This window comes from Vipera berus (genome assembly GCF_964194415.1).
Source record: "Vipera berus genome assembly, chromosome: 1".
NCBI classification, from domain to species: domain Eukaryota; kingdom Metazoa; phylum Chordata; class Lepidosauria; order Squamata; family Viperidae; genus Vipera; species Vipera berus.
The window spans coordinates 38,024,787-38,048,783 of record NC_138202.1 but is presented as its reverse complement, the minus strand read 5'-3'; the positions used below and the strand labels follow the sequence as shown (position 1 = coordinate 38,048,783).

Below are 23,997 nucleotides of genomic sequence, written 5' to 3'. Positions count from 1 at the left end.
TTTATGTTGATTTCTAAGTATTTTAATATTTTTCAACTTCCCCAAAATACAGTCATGTTACAGCTCCCTTACAAAGAATGTATTTTATTATCTTCAATGGACTGCATACACTACCACAAACCCTTAATTTTTACTAAAATATTTCAAATGAAGGTTTTACACACTTAAAAAGTCTTTAAATTTTCACCCTCCCTGCCACAAAAGCAGTGCTTCAGTAAAAGGTATAAATGTGTGCTAAAATCTAAAGACATTGCTTATATACTATACATGAGCACAGGTTCTAATTTACTTTTTCCAATCATATATAGAAAATATGGCAGGGTTGTTAAGATCACAGGTTTAACAGAAATCATAATTTCATACTTATTTCCAAAAGCAGCACAAATAGACTTTTCTCCCACATTATGAAAAATATACAATTTTATCACTTTACAGTCATGCTTTGTTTGAAAAACAAAATCAGTACTTTTTTCTCTATGCCATTTTCTAAAAAGGTAAAAGGTCACTTTAAAACATTATTTTTAATTGCTATCTTTTGGGTAAACATTTGCCTTTTAAATAAGATTATACTCTTACCAAAAAGGGCAAAGTGCACCTGAATTTTATCCAATTTCAGTATGTTTTTTCCCCAGGAAAAGCAACCAATTGCTTAAAAATAGAGCAGTAGGAAGGGGAAGAATCAAACAACAGGAATTTTGTTTTGAAGTTGATATAGACTGAATAAAAAACTTTATGGAGCAGGTAGTTAATGAACATTATTAAATGGGGTGGGAAAATGAATATTACTATAGCATTGTATTTCAACCTACATTTCCCTCTACATCATTATTCAGAGCGCATTTTTTTTCCTTTTAAAATTACTCATGTTTAGCATATCACTCATACACTATAAAACAGTCTTCTCTAAGACAGTTGTTTTCCCTGGGAATGATGGGAACTTTTATATAACTGATCTGGAATATGTGCAGTAGGTTAGGAAGTTATACTGTATAGTAAACCATTGTCCAAGGAAAACTATTTTAGCTTATTTCAAGCTAAATATAAAATAACAATTAAAAAATACAGAGAGCACTGCATTTGTAGTGTACAATTTGTAATTTGCATATATTTGGAAGTACTTTGCATTGTCATCTACAAAAATTTCACTTAATGCTATCGTGGAGTTACAATTCTGGAGGACTTTGCAATTTATTCATCTTCTTTGTATGGGTTTGGTTCCACAAACTTGTAATTGTCACTTTAATATATTTACTAAATACTGAATAATTTTTCATTTTATTTTGGCATGTTGAATCACTCTCTGCTTCACCTTGGTTTTGATTTCCCTGTTGTGTTCAAAGCATCTGAATGTGCTTTTGAAATAAATTAAAATTCAGATTTTATTTCTTCAGCTTTTAGGTTCCCCAGTTGATTGGCATAAATCCACTAAAATAACAGATTGAGCTGTTATGCCTGTAATATACTGAAGTACATGAAGCCACTCATCATTGTTATTATAATTAGTCTTATACTCAACCAGATGTTTAGACTGGATCTGACATTTTACCAACCTATTGAGTATTAATAATTATTATTTCCTCATGTGGATTGTACCTGCACCTCATAGTCATATTGGAAGCCATTCAAGAAATGTACAACGGCAACAGGAACATAATAAAAAATTTCAGCACCTAAGAGAATGTCTACTATCCTTTTCACCTTACATCATTCCTCTACGGAACTCAAAAGCAGCATACTGTATATGAAGTTCCCAAGACAGACTCTCAGGCAGGCACCAGTCACATATGCATTCAGACCAGATCTTGATTTTGGCATAGTATAATATGAATTATGAACCCAACTATTGAGATACATAAATCATGATTTATTGCTTCACGTTTGTGAAGCCAGTTTATTCAATAAGCAAACTTGTTTCAGAACATGAATTTTCCTCTCGACTTAAAAATACTTTGTTGTTTTAGAGGCCTTTTGCAACCATCATTAACCTGATTCCACAAACAGATCATTCAAACCAATATAAATCATAAAATACTGGAATGAACTCTATATCTCAAAGAATATAGAGCAGAAGAGAGACTGATAGCCAACTAAATAATAGCACTTATAACTTTTGTTCACTTATAATAAGCTTTTTTCATGAAATGCATGAAAAATCCTTATAACTTAACAAAACGCCAACAGTTGTCAGCAAAGTGTTCCAATAATAAAATTACCAGATTTGTTGTACATGATGCAGATATTCAATTTGATTTCTGACAGACTTATTTTTGCAAAAAAAAGTGCTCCATCGGCAACAGTGGGAACACTTGAATGGCCACTAGGGAATAAGATTTTTTTCCCAAATGTTAGAAATTCAGCTGTTTTTAGTTCAGCTAAATCAAAATATAGGATGTTTTGCACATTTATGTCCTAACTTCAATTAGTTATACATGTAAAATGAAAAATATGAGAGGGTTGGTGTCTAATGTATGAATTTCTTTAAATTAATTAACTGCAGTAACCTACCGAATGCCCTTGGTGGGGGAAAACCTAGAGCAGATAAATTTTATACATTAACTTTGTTTACCAGTGTTTGTGGCAGTAATGAGGTTAGAGCAAGGAACCGTGTATATAAGCATGTAGTAGGGACATGCATGGGACCACAACTAGGGCATAGGACCACCCTTGTTCCCAAGCATTTGGCTACTTTATTCCATTGCATTTTAGAAGACAAATATAATTTGTATGCTGTAAACCAAGCTATTGGTTATTTGGACCACTCCTGATCTTCTGAAAACTTCTTTTAATAGCCCACCCAGATTCTCTGATAATATTCACATTAATTATAGATCCTTGAAAACTTGAGTTGTTCAGATTGTAAGTTTGTATTTTAAATTACTTAAGGAACAGGGAGGTTTTCACTGATACCTTTGCCTATAATGAGACAAAATAAGAAAGAGGAGGTTCACTATTTGCTCCTTAGAGTACTGAATGTGAGATCACACAAAAAAATCTCCAAGTGGCTGGTATAGGTATAGGATGGACTTACAAAACCAAAAAAGCAGGCTGTAATGAGAAGGACCATAAGAAAGGCTGAGCGCCAAAGAATTGAAGCCTTTGAACTATGGTGCTGGAGAAGACTCCTGCGAGTCCCTTGGTCTGCAAGGCGATCAAACCACTCAGTCCTAGAGGAGATCAACCCTGACTGCTTTTTAGAAGTCAGATCCTGAAGGTGAAACTCAAATACTTTGGCCATCTAATTAGAAGGAAGGACTCACTGGAGAAAAGAGCCTAATGCTGGGAAAGGTTGAGGGCAAGAGAAGAAGAGGACAACAGAATGAGGTGGCTGGATGGAGTCACTGAAGCAGTAGGTATGAGCCTAAATGGACTCCAGAAGATGGTAGAGGACAGGAAGGCCAGGAGGAATGTTGTCCATGGGGTCGTGATGGGTCGGACATGACTTTACAACTAACAACAACAACGAGAAGGAATAAACTTGGACAGGAGGAAGATGCACAACCAAATTAATGCTCAGATAAATGTGAATCTGGGCAGAATCTGTAATTTGAGAAGTCACCTCAGAAGAAGCCTTCCTAGTTCTCATGAAGATAAAGGAGGGAAGAGGAAAATCTATTCAGCCTTGCAAGACTTGTTCACTGTAACCTTATAATACAATTAGTATTAGCATTCAGAGTTCTGGTTTCCTAGTCTTATCTACCTTCAAGGGTTTACACAGGCAGAAAAAGATCAGGAAGAAAAGAATATAGTCTTTCTGAAAGAGGGTACTTGAGAGAGATCCTGAAACTTGAGTAGTGGACTATCTAGACGAGTTCTTAATAAAAAATATTCCAAATAAAGAGCATTCACTAAAAATACATCCAAGTAAATGAACAATAATCAAAGATCTATGAAACCAGATTGCCGAAGGTGAAGTTGTAGCATATTCAAATTTCACATTTCTGCACAAGCAGCATTTAATTTACAGATTTCTTGTCAAATGATGTTACACAACTTGGATCCAGTGGCCAGTTAGGTGTTGCATTATACGGTTTTAGGAAATTTACAATTAGAGAAGATTGATTTGGTTGATTAGCAGCAGCAACAGCAATTTTCACGACAATCACTTCCTGATGTAACTTAACTGATTCTTATTCTATATCTTTTCCAAATACTGTAACTAGTTCTGCATTCTCCCACTTATTTCTAAGATACCAGATTAATGTTATTTTAAAAAGGGACCATGATTTTTTAAAATTTAATATATTAAAAAGACGAGGCTAAAAGAGACATTGCAGGAACTGTTTACATGTTATATTTTTCTAATGTGAGGTTAAGGTCAAAATAAGCAAAATCACAGGTGGAATGGAACAACTTGCCACAGTCAAATTCACCATGGCCACCTCATCACACCATGGGACAACACCACAGGGCAATTTATCAATTCCAATTAATCATTTAAAATAAATAAAAAATTGTTTTAATTTTTGTCATTCAGATTTCATTTTGTCCCTCCTTCTGCATCCTTTCTTTAATGATTCTATTCTACCATTTCTTTGATATTAATGTAACTCTTGTCCCGCAGTGAGTCAGCCACAGCGAATTGTCCTTTCTCATATATACTGGAGGTTAATGCAAAGGAATGAAGGACTTGTACATCTTTAGCAACAATGTGAAGGTTTGCAGAGCACTGCCTTCTCAGGGAGTATCTTATCTAAGAACAGACCAAAATTTGTAATTGGTATTGACAAGGCTCATGTGCTTCTAGTAAATGGGTAGAAAAATTATCAATGCCAGGTATAGATTTTGGCCAGCTCTTAAATCAAACGCTCCTCATGAGTTCACCTCTCTTTTTCCTCTTCACTGCTCACTTATTTCTGTGGAGCCTTTCTGCATCCTTTCCCAGAAAGAAAGGAAGGATGAAGTATGCAGAGATGCTCATTTCTTTCTACTCTTCCTCCAGTGAGGGATAAGCAGGCAGAAGCAGCAAAGAAGTGGTGAGAACATTAAGGTGTAGGACAAATGATGCTGAGCAAATGGCTCAGGTCTGAGATCTGCTGTTACTACAGTATCACCCAAACTAAAGACTGGTGACCCACCAAGTTAAAGACAGCCTAACAATTATACATTATGGTTTGTCAGGTTTTTGACAATCAAGAACGTATTGCTAGACTATTCAAAGCATAGCCTGATAAAAGTTGTTTGCACCTCAGATTGTACTTCAAAAATAAAATCTAACCCTACAATCTCGGACAAAACTTCTCTCAACAGACTCGAACAATGACTAATTTCTGGTGAATTCCTTGGTATTTTCTAAAATCATACAACAGAGAAGCCTTTCTCAGACAAGTGTCCTATATTTGCAACTCAAATAATTTCTAGTCAACATGCCGGGATTGGTAGGAGTTGCTGCCAAATTGGGGAAGACTGCTTTGGGCAGCCACTACTGCCATGCAATTCCATGAGTAGTCTAAAATAAGGCAGTGGAACTGCTCAGAGTTCTTTTCTGATATTCTACCTAGAAAACATTGGGAGTCAAGTATGTATATATGACCATACAGGAAAGTGGGGATTTCATTACAATACAAATGACAGAGATTGGCCACGAGAGGGTAGTCATTAACCCATGTATCATTATTCTAGATCAGGACAGTCCGCAAGCTAGGCCTTTAGCAGCCTTATTTACACTATGGACACAGTTAAAAGGAAATGGGAGGAAAGGATAATGCTGGCAGCCAGAAGCAAGGAAGTTCCATTGCCTCAGATTCTTTTCACTTCCAGTCTTGCAGCTTGAGGTGCTTATAAAGGACCCTTGAACTGGTTTCCTGAAAGATGTTGCCTGATTGATGGTTTGGAGCTTGCTGCATCACCTAGTTTTCGCCAGACAACCTATGAACAAGAAAAAAAAAAGACAAAGTACAATTTGTAAACAGGAATCAAATTTTCCAAAAAACAGAACTGCCAGAAAACCTGCAGCTGTTGAGTTCTGGTCATACCTTGTTGTTACACTAGGAGGCATTCAGGTCCTAAGATAATTTTAGTCTTCAGGGTTGTTTTTTTTTAAAACAGTAATTTTATTGAACATTACAATTTAAAAAGAGCTAATACTGTACAAACTAAAAAAAAGTAAAAATAGTGCAGAAAAGAAAAAAATATAGTAAAGAGAAAAAAAGAAATATATAAAGAAATGACTTCTCCCTTCATAACTATAAACAATTTTCAGTGTAATTTAATCTCGGTTAAAAACAATAAATTATTTTCCCATATCTCATCTCTTATCTATAAACCTTTAAAGCCTTGTTGTTCAGTCCTAGTCAGCAAAATTTACCAAAGGTTACCAGAGATAACATATCTACTTTAACCTTGATCAAATAAAACAACTTCATATTCATTTATTTTACTTTAATAATCTTGATTTATTTTACACTTCTTCCTTTTAGTTGAACAGTATTCTCCCATGAGAACAATTCTTATAGTTTTAAAATCTTCAGTCCTTCATTTTGTCCCTGGAAGTTGATCTAACTCTTTAGTTTTAAGTGCTGATCTTGTTAAAATGTCCTAGCATTAGATGTTACTCAGTAAATTAGGAATTAAATTAGGCAAATTTGATCTGGCACTACATCAGTAAATTAACCTAAATTGAATTTAGTGTTAGGACAGCTTCTAGCAAAATTGCAAAAATAATATTCCACATCAATTATTAATACCCAAAAATTGGTGGCAAAACATTACATGTATCTCTGATATTTTGTTCTCTTGCATTACAAATCCCTGAACGGTTAAAAGAAAGAAGAGCAGTTTTAGGGCTGACTCCAGGGCTTTGTGGTGGTAGTTTGAAAAACCTGGGTAGCAATTCCTCCCCAGGAGAAAGTTTTGATGCTGGACAGGAAAAAACATGATCATTTGGGAGGCTGCATTACTATTAACTGTCCTGACCAGGCAGCAGCTTCCAACTGTTTTTTTATTATGCAGAGTACTACTGTCAAGGTCTCCTTTAAGTTGGAAGACTCAGGAGAACAAATGTCTATATAAATGCCATTCTTGGGAACTGGGAAGCAATCAAGCACTGAGGCTTACTCCTCCACCTATCATCCAGAATAGGTGCAGGACAAATCTCATGTTCTGAGCAATCATCAAATGCAACAATGTGTTGCAAATCCTGACTCCTCAAGAAGTAACCCCCCCTTAACTTTTGTTGGTTCCTTGAAAAGCAAAAGTGGTAAGGGCTTTAACTGAGCCTCATCTGCATCAGGGTATGCCAATGCAACAGCAAGCAACTGCCTGTTCCATTAGGAAACATTCCACTTTCAGCACCAAGTTTTCATGTCTCTGGATCCCATTGCTATCTGAAACTCCCAATCAGGCTGGCTGACTACCTTTCTGTGATGCACAAACTTTTGGACTGCTTTTGGACTACATTTAACATGCTCTGCCTTGAACTGTCACAGACAAAACTTCCCTATTTAGCATTACTAGTGTGTGCAAGCATTTGCATATTCCAGTGCTCTGCCTGCCAAAGCCTGTAAACATTTGCAAACTTGAAAGTAAAACAGTTCACAATCCAACTCTGAGCATGTGTTCAACCTGAAACAGGGCAAGTACAGCATCATCAAAAGCTTTGGAGGTCCTCCCAGAAGCTAGTAGTTAGGAAATCATTTCCATGGTATGCATGCATGATTATTTTTGTGCTCCTCCCTTAAATCTTGCATTTGGATTATCTTATTTGGGTGTTTGTACAGTATCCTCATAAACCAGCAGTTGTCCTAAAACAGGTTGGGAACCGTGTGGTTCAAAGCTCACATATGGGAATTTTAAACATTGTTAGGCTCCAGACACACCTGGCTAGACAATATTCCTATGCTCTCTAAATCAATTCCAAAAGACAACAATAAAGAAGGAAATGTCAGCAGCATTCCTGCCAAATAGTTTGTTATTATGACTTGCAAATAACATACTTGTTTTAAAGAAGTTGAGCAAAGGAAACTTGTTAAGGTGTGGCACATTCCATCCATTTGAAATGATAGTTTTGGTGGTTGTGTAAGTAAAGTATTCTGCAGTTCTTCATATCCTTAAGGGGATTAAATACTTGCAAGAGCTAATACAGTGCACTGCTCTTGAAAACTACATTGGTTTAACGGGGGGCTCTCAAAGAACCTTTAGGGGACTGTCTTTGAATATATTTTGCTCTGTGAGGCAAGGAATAAACAGCACTTTTTACCCAGCATATGTAAAGAAAAGCATGATTTTTGTACATTGTTTTTGCTCGTGGCTCTGTGCCATGACACTGACATTCTACAAAGTTACAGTATTTACATCCTACAAGTGTTATTCATTTCCCTTTTCTTTAATTCCAGTAGAACAAGACGGTTCTCAAAAATAATGGTTTCTATGGTTGATCACCAGCATTGTGTGTTTACGCCATATGAATTTTCTGAAAAGCACACCCACAATACAGTAGTTAATGAGAATGGGTACAATCAAAATAACTTACATTAAATCTTACCCAGATTTCCTCAGGGTTGGACACAATGGGACTTATTTCCAAATCAAAAGTCACAGTACTGAGCAGATTGTACAATCCTACGCACTTCACCTAGGAACAAGTTGCATTTTTTTTGGGTGGGGGGGCTAGACCTGACATTGTACCCATCACTTAAAAAAAGGTGTGTTTATATTTTAAAACACACTCCTTTACCTTTTTTATAATAGAAAAAGAACCACTTTTTCATTTCACAAGCAAAATTTTATCCCATAGAACAGGGGTCTTCAAACTTGGCCCTTTTATGACTTGTGGACTTCAGGTTTGAAGACCCCTGCCATAGAAGTACTCCTTGGAATACAACCACAATAGGGACCAGAAAATTTATTGTTAAGCTGCACAGTCATTAAGTGAGGCAAATGTTACTGACCAGATGTTTTGCCATTTGGTCATTAAGCAAAACATGCAACTGGCAACTTGCTACCTTCTTTGCCGGCTTCCCCATTGACCTGCTAGCTGGGAAAGTTGTAAATGGCGATCATACAACCACAGTGCACTAAACCATCATAATGCACAACAGTTTCTAAGTGCCCAAATCATGATCATGAGACCACAAGGAGGCTGCGATGGTTGAAAGTGTGAAGACCGGTTATAAGTCACTTTTTTCAGCACTATTGTAACTTTGAATGGTTGCTAAACAAATGATTGTAAGTTGAAGACTACTTGTAAAACACCCACACACCCTCATCCACTCTGGATGGGAACACTGAGGTATGCACCCTTTCAGTAAAAGTGTCAAACCTATGCACGTCTCCTTATATAGACAGTCTAACATAAGCAAGGTATGAGTGGATTCTCTCTCTCTCTCTCTCTCTCTCTCTCTCTCTCTCTCTCTCTCTATATATATATATATATATATATATATATATATATATATATATATATATATATATATATATATATATTGCTCAAAAAAATAAAGGGAACACTTAAACAACACAATGTACTGTATTTAATAGTAGGATGTCTTATTTTCTGTTCCCTTTATTTTTTTGAGCAGTATATATATATGCATATGTATATATATATGCATGTGTATATATATATGCATGTGTATATATATATGTATGTATGTATGTATATGTATATGTATATGTATATGTATATGTATATGTATATGTATATGTATATGTATATGTATATGTATATGTATATGTATATGTATATATATATATGGGACGCGGTGGCTCAGTGGGTTAGGACGCTGAGCTTGTCGATCAGAAGGTCGGCAGTTTGGCAGGTCGAATCCCGAGTGCCACATAACAGAGTGAGCGCCTGTTACTCGTCCCAGCTTCTGCCAACCTAGCAGTTCAAAAGCACATAAAAATGCAAGTAGAAAAATAGGGACCACTACGGTGGGAAGGTACAGCGTTCCGTGCGCCTTTGGCGTCTAGTCATGCTGGCCACATGACCACGGAGACGTCCTCAGACAAGCACTGGCTTTGAAACGGAGATGAGCACCGGCCCCTAGAGTTGGAAACGACTAGCACGCATATGCGGGGGAACCTTTACCTTTACCTACACACACACACACACACACAAACACACACAAACAGCATTTAGGTTCATCTATACACCCTTCTTCCTCTGACTCCAAAATGGGCTATTTACCATTTGCAAATGGCATTTATTCACAAGGGAGCCTTCATCTTAGGGCCACTCTGCTGTTGAAGCAGTTGAAAGCTAGGAATGAAGTACTTTTCATTCCAAAAGAGAAGAAAACTACCTCTGTTCTAACATTCCATGTTGAATGCAGAAGAGGCCACAAGTCTCCTGCATCCACGGCTGCTCCTGTTCTGGCTGTTAAAGAAAACAGCTTTGCCTGACAACCAAAATGTACCTGTCTTCCTGGCTTTGGCAGGAATTTCTACCCCCATCAAAGGGACAGCTACCTTGCCAGGAGTGGTGGTATTCAGCTGGTTCGCACCACTTCGGCAGAACTGGTGGCTAATTTTTTGTTACCCAGGCCCAGAATGGACTTCTGGAGGCGGCATCCATACAGAGAACTGGTTGTTCACATATTTGAATCCCACCACTGCTTGCCAGTCTTGATTCTGAGGTACAGCAATTTCCCAAAGGATGGGCCTTCCTGCTGTCGCAAGGATGGGAGGAAGGTACATTGCAAAAATGTGGGAAAAGTCCAAAGAGACAAGGAGCTGGCCTGTTGCCTTTTCTCTTTATCCCATTTTACAGAGTGAGATGTGTGAGGTAGGCTCTCCCAAACATTAAATTAGAATAGCCAAGTGAAGCGCCCATCCATATCCATATCCATATCCACATTCACACCAACACCACAATGTCTACTGATGCTTTCTGTGTGCTAGGAAACAAAGCAGAGGCACAGGAAAAATGACAAAACAGCATGGGCAAACATTGGATGAATCAGGGCTTTTCCCATTTTGAAACTGTCACCCAGTCTACATGGGTGTAAGCCATTTCTTTTACAGAAAGTAATGAAAAGTGGAGACTGTGCACTCCACCCCCAAAGAATACAGCAGGAGGCTTTTTCTCTGCTTCAAAGTGTATTCTCTCAGAATTTGTAACAAGTACCCGTTTACTGGTACTTTGTGTGATTAGTATCATGGTCTTGTTTCATAGTTTTTGTTTAGTACCTTAATACATTTCTTGGAGATGGAGACAGATGGTTTGGACAGAGTCGTACACGAGCAAGGCAAAATAAGCATTGATGTTTCTTCCTCCATGTCTTTAAATTCTCCTCTCTTTTCTTATGCTACTGATTTTCACTCTCTTCCTACTGTACTCTTTCATCTTTTTTCTTTTTCTTTTTTCTGATTATTTGTTTAAGCTTCCTTACTCTGAGGCTGTTTTCAGTCAGTTTTGATTGGGAGGGAGAGGTCCGATTCTCGGTCCCTAGTTTTCCACAGGTATAGGTGCTCTCTCAGCTCCTGTTTAACATCTACATGAAACTGCTGGATGAGATCATCCATCACCATGGAGTGAGATATCATCAGTATACTAATGATAGTTGTACATTTTTGTTAAGGGATGCTGCAACTGCCCTTTCGCAGTGCCTGAAAACTCTTAAGATTTAGATAAGGAGTAACAGACTAAAACTGAACCCTGGCAAGATGGAGTGGCTTTGGGTTTCAGGGCTCCATGGTTCTTGGAGAATGGCTATTGTTGGTCATGGATAGGGTTGCATTGGCCCAGACAGACCCAATGTGTAATCTGGGGATTAACTTCTGGACTCGTAACTCTTGCTTGAGGGACAGGTGGCAGTTATGGCCAGGAGGGCCTTGCACAATTGCAAGTTGTGTGCCATTTAATGATTCCTGGTCCTCCTCACAGTCACTCATGACCTAACAACCTCCTGTCTGGACTACTGCAACACACTTTACATGGGGCAGCTCTTGAAAATTATCTGGAAGCCTTAGTTGATTCAAAATACAGCACAGTTCTACACAAATCAAGATTTGAGCATGTATCACTTCTTTTATAAGAGCTGCTTTGGTTACTTATCTGTTTCCAGGTGCAATTCAAAATACAGGGTTATCACCTTTAAAGCCCTACATTGCTTGGCCCCCAGTTATCTGAAGAACTGCCTCTCCCCAGTTACCCAGCCCACCAGAGCAGCAAGGCAAGGTGTGCTGAGAGTCTCATCTGTTAGGGAGGTACTTTTTGTAGGATGAGTAAAAAGGCCTTCTCTGTGATGGCCCTCAGAGAGAAGATTGGCCTCTACCTTGTTACTTTTTTTTGGAAGGCCCTGAAAATGTGTTTTTTGCAGGGACTCCCTGGTTGATACAGAGCCAATCAAGTGGCTGGGGTGACTGTGTGGTTGCTACCACTGGGGCAGGTGGGAGTTTATGTGGTTTTACACTATGATATTTTAATGTTGTAAGCTGCCCAGAGTCACCATGTGTGAGTTGGGCAATCATATAAATTTGTCTAACAAATAAAATGGTGACAAAGGTCTTAGAAACTGTATCATTTAGTACCCTTTTTAACAGATAACAAAAATTCAGGCTTCAATCCTAAACTGGGTTCCTTGTAAGTGTGTTGACCAGAAATTTTGAGAGTTTTTTCCCAACACAATTAGAAGGCACAAATTTGGAGAAGGCTGGTTTATAACCTTACCTGAAAATTAGTACCACTGAACTCAATAGGATTTCCTTGATTAGATATACCTAGGACTGCACTGTCCCTTGCTTTGTAACCTGTTTTTTCTTCAGATTGTGAAAACAACAATTAAATAAGTTTGCACAGACAGAACAGATCCTACAGGATATTGAACAACATCAACACCACAACTAGAAGTGAACAGCTAACACATGAAAGACTGTGAAAATGGATTCATTACATTGCACATTTCACGAACAATTGCTTTCTCCTTTTCACTCAGGTCTTCTTCATAGTTTTCTTGTATCTGCCTGTCCAAATTCTCATGGACTTCAAGGACCTACAGACAAGCACAATGGAGATGAAATTATAAAATATGTCACATTGTGATTCATTACAGCCTAAACAGAGCAAAATCTCAGAACATACACAGAGATAGAGAAAGAAAGAGAAGGGATAAAGATTGAAAAGATTACAATGCTCCAATAAAATATTATGAAAATCTTTCATCCACATGCCATGTAGTTCTAAATTAATGATTGGTAAGGTAGGAGATCCAGGAAAGTATGTAATTGATATTTATCATTAGATACACATGTACACATCAAGCACATTTTACTGCATTCTACTGATATAGTTATTATGTACCTCCCAACACTGAAAAAAACAATACAACACACAAGATTTCAAGATGCGCTAATAATGAATTAGGGAGACCAGTGGTTTAACTCAGTTCCTACAGTATATTGCTCCTGCTGAATATTATTTAAAATGAATAAAGTTCTTCATCGCTATATAAAGATTTGGAAAATACTAAGTGTGGGGCTCATTCATGGAAAAGCTCAGGCTTGGTAGTAAAGTCCATACATTCATTACATTCTTCTCTCAGGAAACATTTGTGAACCCAAGAGAGCTGCCATCAGTCAGTACAGCACAGCCTTCTTCAACTGGCAACTCATTTGTACTGGGATCAGAATATCCATAATTTTCAGCCACCTTCAAGACATCTGGAAAGAAGTTTGGAAAAGGCCAATGTAGATAGTTCTAAGCTTGGGAGAAAAAAGGAGTTTTCTATCTTTTCACACTCAAATCATTTTCTCAGAGAGGATTTTAATCACTTTTGAATGGAAACCTTTACAAGTTTGGTGATAACCTCATACTCTTTGACTGGCTTAGATACTAATTATACCGCCATGGAAAAAAAGGAGAGAGATACTATTCATCAATTTCCCCTGAAGTCTGATTATTCTTTAAGTTCCCATAGTAATAGATACAAATGGGATTGCATGAGAAGGATGTCCGATGAAAGAAAACCTGCCAAGTGCTTGTTCTTGCCAGCGGAAACAAGCTGGGTGCTACATTTAAGGAGCATGTTTCTATGGTTTTTTGTTATACCAATCCTATTACTGTAATAAAAAATCTTCAATTTAAAAAAGCCATAATGGGTTCCCAGTCAAACATACTTAGGATTACAAGCAACCATTTCTGCAAATTCTGTCATTTTCACTAACCATGCCTCTCTTGTAGGTATTTCCATATTCGTGCATATTTGTGCCTATTGTCCATAACTCCCAACCAAAAAAATCTTCTTTCAGCTGAATGTTAATCTTTACAATTCTTTATATCACTATATGCATTTGAACCTAGAATTTTTAAGCTTTTTTTACAAACCCACCATGTGTGATAAAATGACCCTTCACGTCTTTCACATTTCCAACATAAATTTGAAGTGTCTTTATACATACTTGATAATTTTTCTCATCTCATGCACCAACAATACATCATTTTGTAAAAGTTCTCTTTTAAGTTATAACACAAAGTAAAAATCAGTCCTTTCTGCTACATCTTCTTCTGTTGGTCCACATATATAATATAACTGAACTTCTTGGCCCATTTTATCATGTATTCTTTAAATTCTTCCATTTCAAATTTCAATAAAATTTATACATTTTAGCAACCACATGTTCATCATTTGTACATACTGCAGTCTCAAATTCCATCTTGTATAATTGTGCTCCAGTTGTCTTTTTGTCTAAGTTAAAACCTTTCTATTGAAAAACCTATTTACTAGATATTGAAGACAAATAGTAAGGTACAGTATAGTTTTTTCTTGTGTTCTGCTTATGAATGTATCATTTAATCAATCACTTTTAGAAAAAGCATGGTAGGCTAGGTGGACATTTAGTATGATTTTGTAAATCTTTATCTTATCTTTATTAGACTTATATACCGCCCTTCTCCCATAGGACTCAGGGCGGTTCACAAGGTTTTTAAAATAACAATACAACAATTACAAAAATTAAGAACAGTTAAAATGTATTTATTTTTATTTTTATTTTATTTTAATCCCATTTATATCCCCCGCTTCTCCGAAGACTCAGGGCGGCTTACAATTTAAGCACAAACCAATGTGCTTAGCAATAGCCTTCATTCTATGTATATGCCTGCTTATTAGGGCTTTTGCCCCCCCCAAGCGGCATTGATTACCCCAATTAATACTCTCAATAAATGATAGTAGCAGTAACATGTACATTCAAGAAAAGGCTACTTTACTAATCTTCCTATGTCCTGAGGTATAGTATCCCAGGATCTACTGAAAATATGAATTCCTATTTCTTAACATTTGCACTTACTTTAATACTTATGCTCTATTTCTTTCTCTCTCTTGTGGATTTTAGTTTAGTAGGTGCCCACCGGAGAGAATGGCTATATAAATAGAATAACTAAATGCCCACACAAATAATAAAGATATGGAAAAGAAATGTGCTAAAGTAAAATGATACAAAGCAAAAAAAAAGTCCCCTTGGTTTTCTCTGGCTCAGAGAATGATGGAAAATAAGACTCTTATGTCCAGCAGGTTCACAGTCCTATCCTAAGACCCAGGCTCTGCTGAGGGTCCACTTCTGAGAAAAATCCCATTTTGTTATTTTAACCCACAGGTGTCAAACTTGCCACGTCACGTGATGTGTTGCGACATTACGCGACTCTTTTTGCATTGCCGGCAATGGGGTGGGCACGGCTTCGGTTCGATGAAACCGGCCCACAGGCCGGCAGTTTGACACCCCTGTTCTAACCTGTCATTGTAAATATATTGCTTATATTTACTTATCAATGATCAGAAACATTTCTCTACAAAGCATTAGTTCACAGAATCACCCACTCTTTCTTCCAGGTGACTGGCCTTGAAATATGTCTTAAAGATGAATACTGTAATATATATTGAAAATAGAAAATAGAGAACCTCCTACAAGACAATGGAAAACATCCTGTTCCTTTTGAAAAAGTCAAAGACCTAAAAATGTTATATACAAACTAGACTTTCTTGCCATGACAAGTATCTTCCACAATAGCACTACATCATCTTGTGTAATCAGACCAGGAGAGGATGCTGCAGATTCCTTTTCTTTCAGATATTAGACGGGTAGGAAATCAGAGCGAAGAATTTCTGTTGGTAGCACCTACTAGTTACCATCTGACATTTGGATAGTTCCCCATTCACATGTTTGACTGAAGATCGTGCTCCTCTGGTGTACATTTGGAGTTTAAAGAGCTCTTTTAAAAACATTTTTAGTTTTGTCATTGAATTAATCTTAGGATACTTTGTTTTTATAATTCTATGTGAATACCCAGAATTTATTGGATTAGGGCAAGATATAAATTCTATAATAAATACATACATTCTGGCTGCAAAATCTAGTATGATTTTTCTTGGATTTCAAAATGCGATAACATTGCAATCAATTTTGATTCAAATCCACATAACGAAGTGTGTAAAATATACTTTCCAAAATTACATGTCATTGTTCCATGATATAACTGCACGTTGATTGCTTAGAATTAGACTAGTACTGTATTTCCTTTTTCCTGCTTATTTTTAAATCCTCAGTTACAAAACTGGGTCATTTGCTTACTTACTGTAACCTACTTTAAAACTGTATAACTCACTAACTTAACTGACATTAAGATCATTGTTTGCATGGTTTAAACTAATTCAATCTGTTGCTTTCCTTTTTTGATGAGGCAGGATACAAGGAAAACGAGAGGGATTTAGTGACAAATAAAACTATATCTTTAATGAAAAGGAAATAATTAATTGTTGATCCATGTGGGTGTAGACTGTGCCACTAACTCATTTGGCCTCCATATGTCTTCCGTATACTCAACTGTGTGGACAGTCAAAACTCAGAGTCAGAAATGGCACACTGGCAACCAACTACTGACTGCTCTCGGAGAATGAATGAACCAAGAAAATTGAGATGGTTTAATTAACAGCTGCTGGTTATCCAATCTGAGAAAGTCTGCCAAGTTTTATTACCAGCTCAAAAGTCTTTCCTTATATCTCATTTGTTAGAAATACAAAGCTCTGTAATAGCACTTTTGCTTCTTTTGCTGTCATATCCTACTGCACAGTATTTGAATTTTGAATTTTATTGAATTTATATACCGCCCTTTCCCGTAGGACTCAGGGCGATTTACAGGGTATATAAAACATCAATACAAAAATTAAGAGCAATTAAAAAAGATTAAACTAAATCCCTGAAAAAATATAAAACCCCAGTTAAAACCCCAATTAAATAGTATTGCCATTATTTATAATATGAATGACAGAAAATTTTCAGGTAAAACTTTAAAGAGATGTAATACTTCATGGATTACTGCCTTGTCGTGGCGAAGGGGCTTGCGTAATTCAATGAAGCTATGAGCTATGCCGTGCAGGGCCACCCAAGACGGACAGGTCATAGCAGACAGTTCTGACAAAACGTGATCCACTGGAGGAGGAAATGGCAACCCACTCCAGTATCTTTGCCATGAAAACCCTATGGACAGTACCAAAAGGCAAAACGATATGACGCTGGAAGATGAGCCCCTCAGGTCGGAAGGCGTCCAATATGCTACTGGGGAAGAGCAGAGTGCTAGTACTAGTAGCGCCAGAAAGAATGAAGCGACTGGGCCAAAGCCGAAAGGACGCTCAGCTGTGGATGTGTCTGGTGGTGAAAGGAAAGTCCGATGCTGTAAAGATTTTTTCTCCATAGGAACCTGGAATGTAAGATCCATGAATCAAGGAAAACTGGACGTGGTCAAACAAGAGATGACAAGACTGAACATTGACATCTTAGGTATCAGCGAACTAAAATGGACAGGAATGGGTGAATTTAATTCAGATGACCATCAGGTATACTACTGTGGGCAAGAATCCTTCAGAAGAAATGGAGTAGCCTTCATAGTCAATAAAAGAGTAGGAAAAGCAATACTGGGATACAATCCTCAAAATGACAGAATGATCTCAGTTCAAATCCAAGGCAAACCATTCAATATCACAGTAGTCCAAGTCTATGCCCCAACCACCAGTGCTGAAGAGGATGAAATTGACCAGTTCTATGAAGCACTACAGCACCTTATAGAACTAACACCAAAAAATGATGTTCTTATCATCATGGGGGATTGGAATGCTAAAGTAGGAAGCCAAAAGATAACTGGAATAACAGGCAAGTTTGGCCTTGGAGTGCAAAATGAAGCAGGGCACAGGCTGATAGAATTCTGTCAAGAGAATATGATGGTCATAGCAAACACTCTTTTCCAACAACCCAAGAGACGGCTCTACACATGGACATCACCAGATGGTCAACACCGAAATCAGATTGACTATATGCTCTGCAGCCAAAGATGGAGAAGCTCTATACGGTCACTAAAAACAAGACCAGGAGCTGACTGTGGCTCAGACCATGAGCTTCTCCTTGCAAAGTTTAGGCTTAAACTGAAGAAAGTAGGGAAAAGCACTAGGCCACTCAGGTATGAATTAAATCATATCCCTGTTGAATATACAGTAGAGGTGACAAATAGATTTAAGGAATTAGATCTGATAGACAGAGTGCCTGAAGAACTATGGACAGAGGTTCGCGACATTGTACAAGAGGTAGCAACCAAAACCATCCCAAAGAAAAAGAAATGCAAGAAAGCAAAATGGCTGTCTGAGGAAGCTTTGCAAATAGCTGAGGAAAGGAGGGAAGCGAAAGGCAAGGGAGAAAAAGAAAGATACACCCAATTGAATGCAGAATTCCAGAGAATAGCTAGAAGAGATAAGAATGCCTTCTTAAATGAACAGTGCAAAGAAATAGAAGAAAACAATAGAATAGGGAGGACCAGAGATCTTTTCAAGAAAATTGGAGAAATGAAGGGAACGTTTAATGCAAAAATGGGCATGATAAAGGACCAAAATGGCAGGGACCTAACAGAGGCAGAAGAGATTAAGAAGAGGTGGCAAAATTACACAGAAGAACTATACAAGAATGAGCTTAACGTCCCTGATAATCACAATGAGGTGGTCACTGACCTCGAGCCAGACATCCTAGAATGTGAAGTGAAGTGGGCCTTAGAAAAGCTGAGCAACAACAAAGCTAGTGGAAGTGACAGTATTCCAGCTGAGCTATTCAAAATCTTAAAAGACAATGCAGTAAAAGTGCTACACTCAATTTGCCAGCAAATTTGGAAAACTCAACAATGGCCACAGGATTGGAAAAGATCAGTTTACATTCCAATTCCAAAGAAAGGCAGTGCCGAAGAATGTTCAAACTATCGCACCATTGCACTCATTTCTCATGCTAGTAAAGTCATGCTTAAAATCCTACAAGCTAGACTTCAGCAGTATGTGGATCGAGAACTACCAGAAGTGCAGGCAGGATTTCGAAGAGGCAGAGGAACTAGAGATCAAATTGCCAACATACGCTGGATCATGGAGAAAGCTAGGGAGTTCCAGAAAAACATCTACTTCTGCTTCATTGACTATGCTAAAGCCTTTGATTGTGTGGATCATAACAAACTGTGGCAAGTTCTTAAAGAGATGGGAGTACCAGACCATCTTATTTGTCTCTTGAGAAACCTATATGCGGGCCAAGAAGCAACAGTGAGAACTGGACACGGAACCACTGATTGGTTCAAAATTGGGAAAGGAGTCCGGCAAGGCTGTATACTGTCGCCCTGCCTATTTAACTTATATGCAGAGCACATCATGAGAAAGGCAGGGCTAGATGAATCAAAAGCTGGAATTAAGATTGCCGGAAGAAATATCAACAACCTAAGATACGCAGATGATACCACTCTAATGGCAGAAAGTGAAGAAGAACTAAAGAGCCTCTTGTTGCAGGTGAAGAAGGAGAGTGCAAAACTTGGGTTGAAACTTAACATTAAGAAAACCAAGATCATGGCATCTGGCCCTCTCAATTCCTGGCAAATAGATGGGGAAGAAATGGAGGTAGTGACAGATTTTATTTTCCTGGGCTCCAAGATCACTGCAGATGGGGACTGTAGCCAAGAAATTAAAAGACGCTTGCTCCTGGGGAGGAAAGCCATGGCAAATCTAGACAGCACACTAAAAAGCAGAGACATCACCCTGTCAACAAAAGTGCGTATAGTCAAGGCTATGGTCTTCCCAGTTGCAATGTATGGCAGTGAAAGTTGGACCATAAGAAAGGCTGAGCGCCAAAGAATTGAGGCCTTTGAACTGTGGTGCTGGAGAAGACTCCTGCGAGTCCCTTGGACCGCAAGGCGATCAAACCGGTCAGTCCTAGAGGAGATCAATCCTGACTGCTCTTTAGAAGGCCAGATCCTGAAGCTAAAACTCAAGTACTTTGGCCACCTAATGAGAAGGAAGGACTCACTAGAGAAGAGCCTAATGCTGGGAAAGATCGAGGGCAATAGAAGAAGGGGACGACAGAGAATGAGGTGGCTGGATGGAGTCACTGAAGCAGTAGGCGTGAGCTTAAATGGACTCCAGAAGATGGTAGAGGACAGGAAGGCCTGGAGGAATGTTGTCCATACTGTAGGGTCGCGATGGGTCGGACACGACTTCGCAGCTAACAACAACAACAACAATACTGTTAAATTTCCCCACTCTACATTTCAGCAGTTTCTTCCACTCTGATATCTTTCAGGTTCCAACAATATAGAGGACATTACGTTAAGTGACAAAAAGCAGGCAAAGGATATCAGTGTCTTTTGAAGAAACTATCCTTTGTGCCAGAAAATATGGCTTATTGCATTCACAAATATATATATACATACCTTCATAGCATGTACCACTGCTTCAGGTTTCTGGCTTAGAGGAATATACCCAACTGCAGGAGAAGCAGCAAAATCAGGAGTCATGCGAAAGGGTCCCTGTCAAAATATCATAAAAAAATCCTTTTAATATATAGTTTGTAATCCCTACTTCAGATTCTTCTGTAGTAACAACTTATATTCCTAACAAATTAAGAAAATCAGTGTGGTTTGTTGCTGTTTTGGATAAAACTCCTGAAAATACTGTGGACAGCCAAGAAAACAAACAAAGGGATCATCAAACAAGTCAACACAATGTCCTCACTCAAGACACAAATGATCAGGTTCAATTATATTAAATATTATACTTCAGTCACATGGTGTAAAGGCCCAGCTCTGACCATCACCATTAGCCACCATTTCACACTTCCTGCGGCTTTGACCTAGGATGATATTTCCACTATAATTGATTCCCATGATTGCTAATGCTATGGTTTCAAATGCTGGTTTTTTTTCTGGAATGTGAAGGGATTGTTCCCCAATGAACTCTGGCTTCTTGAAATCAAAAGATTTGAGTCTTCTCATAGTCAAAAACAGGAGATGAATGGTGTTTCTGAATTACTCCAAAATGTGATGTGATGCTAAGCCCAGAGCTATATTAGTTTACGTGTCCAAGTGTCTGACTACTATTGGTTTCCCTAAAGCAGGGGTGTCAAACTCAATTTCACTGAGGGCTGCATTGTGGTTGCCCTCAGGGGGCCGGGTGGGTATGGCCAGGGTGGGCATGGCCTACTGGGTGGGCGTGGCTAGAGTGCGTATGGCCTACTGGGTGGGCATGGCCAGCTCTACATCGTTCTCATCAAGGGTGCCTATGGGGGCCTGGGCAGGAGTGGGACAGATCTGAGGGTCTCTGGCAGAAGGAGGGTCTCTGGGCCAAGGCAGTGGGGGCTGTTCCCTCACTGTTTCCAGGATGGTTTTGCGGGCCACATGAAACCACTTCACGGGCCGGATCTGGCCCCCGGGCCTTGTGTTTGACATGTCTGCCCTAAAGCCAGCAAAGAGTTTCTGCTTTGAGGTTATCACTAACTTAAATCTAAAAATCAATGAAAAAGACTACAGAGAAAATAGCAAGCACTTTTAAAACTAAAAATAATGATTTACTTCTTTGGGAACCCAAAGGCAGGACAATTTTTTAACAAAGTAATTTCTCAGTGATAGTATTCATCAATTAAGGATTTGCAAAGTTTCAGATTTGACTATAAAAATATTCTTTGACATGTATGGGAACAAATGAAAACATCCACTGGCAACTCATTAAAGAGCAGCTGCACAACCCTAGAAACAGTCACAGCCGTCTTAATATATAGTACTGATAATGCTTCAAGTACATCTGCACCAGTTTTAATTTAGAGATGTGTTTCTTAACCTTGGCAAATTTAAGATGTCTGGACTTCCCCAGCATGGGGAATCCTAAAGTTGAGAAGGTAGACAAGTGATTTAGAGAATTCCTTCACAAACATCTTGGTTTGGAACAAAATATTGTGACTCAATGACAACAAATGAAAACTATTAATGTCACTACATTGTTTAAAAGTTTAAAAGTATTGCAGTGGCATAAAGTATTGCTGGATGGGTGAAATTCTAGAACAGTGTTTCTCAACTTTAGTAACTTTAAGATGTCTGGACTTCAATACTCAGAACACCCATGCTGGCTCTAGAATTCTGGGAGACGAAATACAGATATTTTAAAGTTGCCAAGGTTGAGAAACACCACTTCAGAGTAACATTATGAGGTATGACACAATGAGAGGAAGCATACACTTAATAGTGGTGTAATGAATTATAAACCAATCTCATTGCAGAGCCATTTGCATAATTTAGACATCAAGCCAATTTTTGGATTGCTAACAAAGAATTAAAGGGAGACTGATATGCATTTCAAACTTATTTGTTCTCATCAGTCAGCCATACCCTTCTGAGATTCGAACCTGGGCTGATTGCACCTTAGGCAATTGTTCTAACCTTTAGGCCACTGGCTCTTTCTCGCTTTGTTAGCTGAGAAGCAAGGGAGATATGTGTTAAATGTTTGTTAAGTATTTAGATTACCTTGCTAGGCCCCAAACATGGGACAAATCTTATTTCCTGTTTCAGGCTGAAACAGGAAATAAGATTTGTCCCATGTTTGGGGCCTAGCAAGGTTAGATAGATAGATAGATAGATAGATAGATAGATAGATAGATAGATAGATAGATAGATAGATAGATAGATAGATAGATAGATAGATAGATAGATAGATAGATAGATAGATAGATAGATAGATAGATAGATAGATAGATAGACAGACATAGACATAGACATAGACATAGACATAGACATAGACATAGACATAGACATAGATATAGATATCTATCTCCTGGGCATGAAGATTCTTTTGCAATAGTACTTATGAAAGCCAATGGGTTTTTTTTTGCCCCATCTTAACATGGTTATGATATTAATAGTAGCTTGTAGAAGACTTAAACCATTTTTCCTCACCATCTTCCCATGCATGCACACATGCACATATACACACAAGACAAAATCCTTGGCTGTTATACTGTGATAAAAAATGTGTTTGTGCCAAATGTAAACTAAGATCTAACCAAGGTTAAGCAAAAGGCTGAAACTAGATCTAGAATATGCTAACAGGTAATTAAGGTTATTTTTAAATCACAGCAGATGGGTAGAGACCATGACATTTCTGAGTACTTTCTTTAGCCATTTTGATTACATGAGAAGAAAACAAGAACCACCTGTGAGGTCATCCTCAACAAAACCTATGCTAGTTCCGTGTAACTGCAGCGTTCTTTTCTAAATGCTTGCTGACATATTGCTTGACAATCTATTACCCAATATAGTCATTATTGCTTGACAATCTATTACCCAATATAGTTGTTACATATATTGATCTGTAGCCTGTCTTCTTTTGTCCATTGAACTTTGGAATTTTTTGCACCTCCAGACTTCTAGAGTTTTGGGGGTTTTTGAAGATTATACTCAGTGGTTCCGAAATCTTTATACCAGCTGCTTCAGGCTTCTAGAATTTGACAGTCCTGTAGCCTTGAATTCGATTATGGTCTTATTAGATTTTGATCAGTCCTGAGCTGCATTCTGACCTGCTTTCATCCATCAAGTTAGGAATAATGTTTCTAACAATCAAGAACTATCTTGATATATGGCATCTTGTGAAATCTACGCAGACAGAGGAACAAATACTATACTTTCACAATTGATTAAAAATATGAGGACAATTTTCTCCACAATGTGGATAATATACTGCTAACTAATTCATCCAGCTGTTGGTTCTCACTTGGTTAACTATATGAATTCAT

At 38.0% G+C, this 23,997-nt stretch overlaps 1 protein-coding gene across 2 annotated transcripts in view; it reads right to left on the bottom strand.

The window, feature by feature from the left end:
• Positions 1 to 47: 47 nt before the first annotated feature.
• Positions 48 to 23,997, bottom strand: part of CCDC85C (coiled-coil domain containing 85C) — a 217,547-nt gene continuing 193,597 nt past the window's right edge. For both annotated transcript variants that reach the window (XM_081339731.1, XM_081339730.1), the window contains 3 exons: positions 20,651 to 20,746; positions 12,834 to 12,932; positions 48 to 5,865 (listed from right to left, as the gene is read on the bottom strand). In XM_081339731.1, the coding sequence (XP_081195857.1) occupies positions 5,776 to 5,865; positions 12,834 to 12,932; positions 20,651 to 20,746 (285 nt within the window). In that variant the 3' untranslated portion in view covers positions 48 to 5,775. The remainder of the gene's footprint in view (positions 5,866 to 12,833; positions 12,933 to 20,650; positions 20,747 to 23,997) is intronic.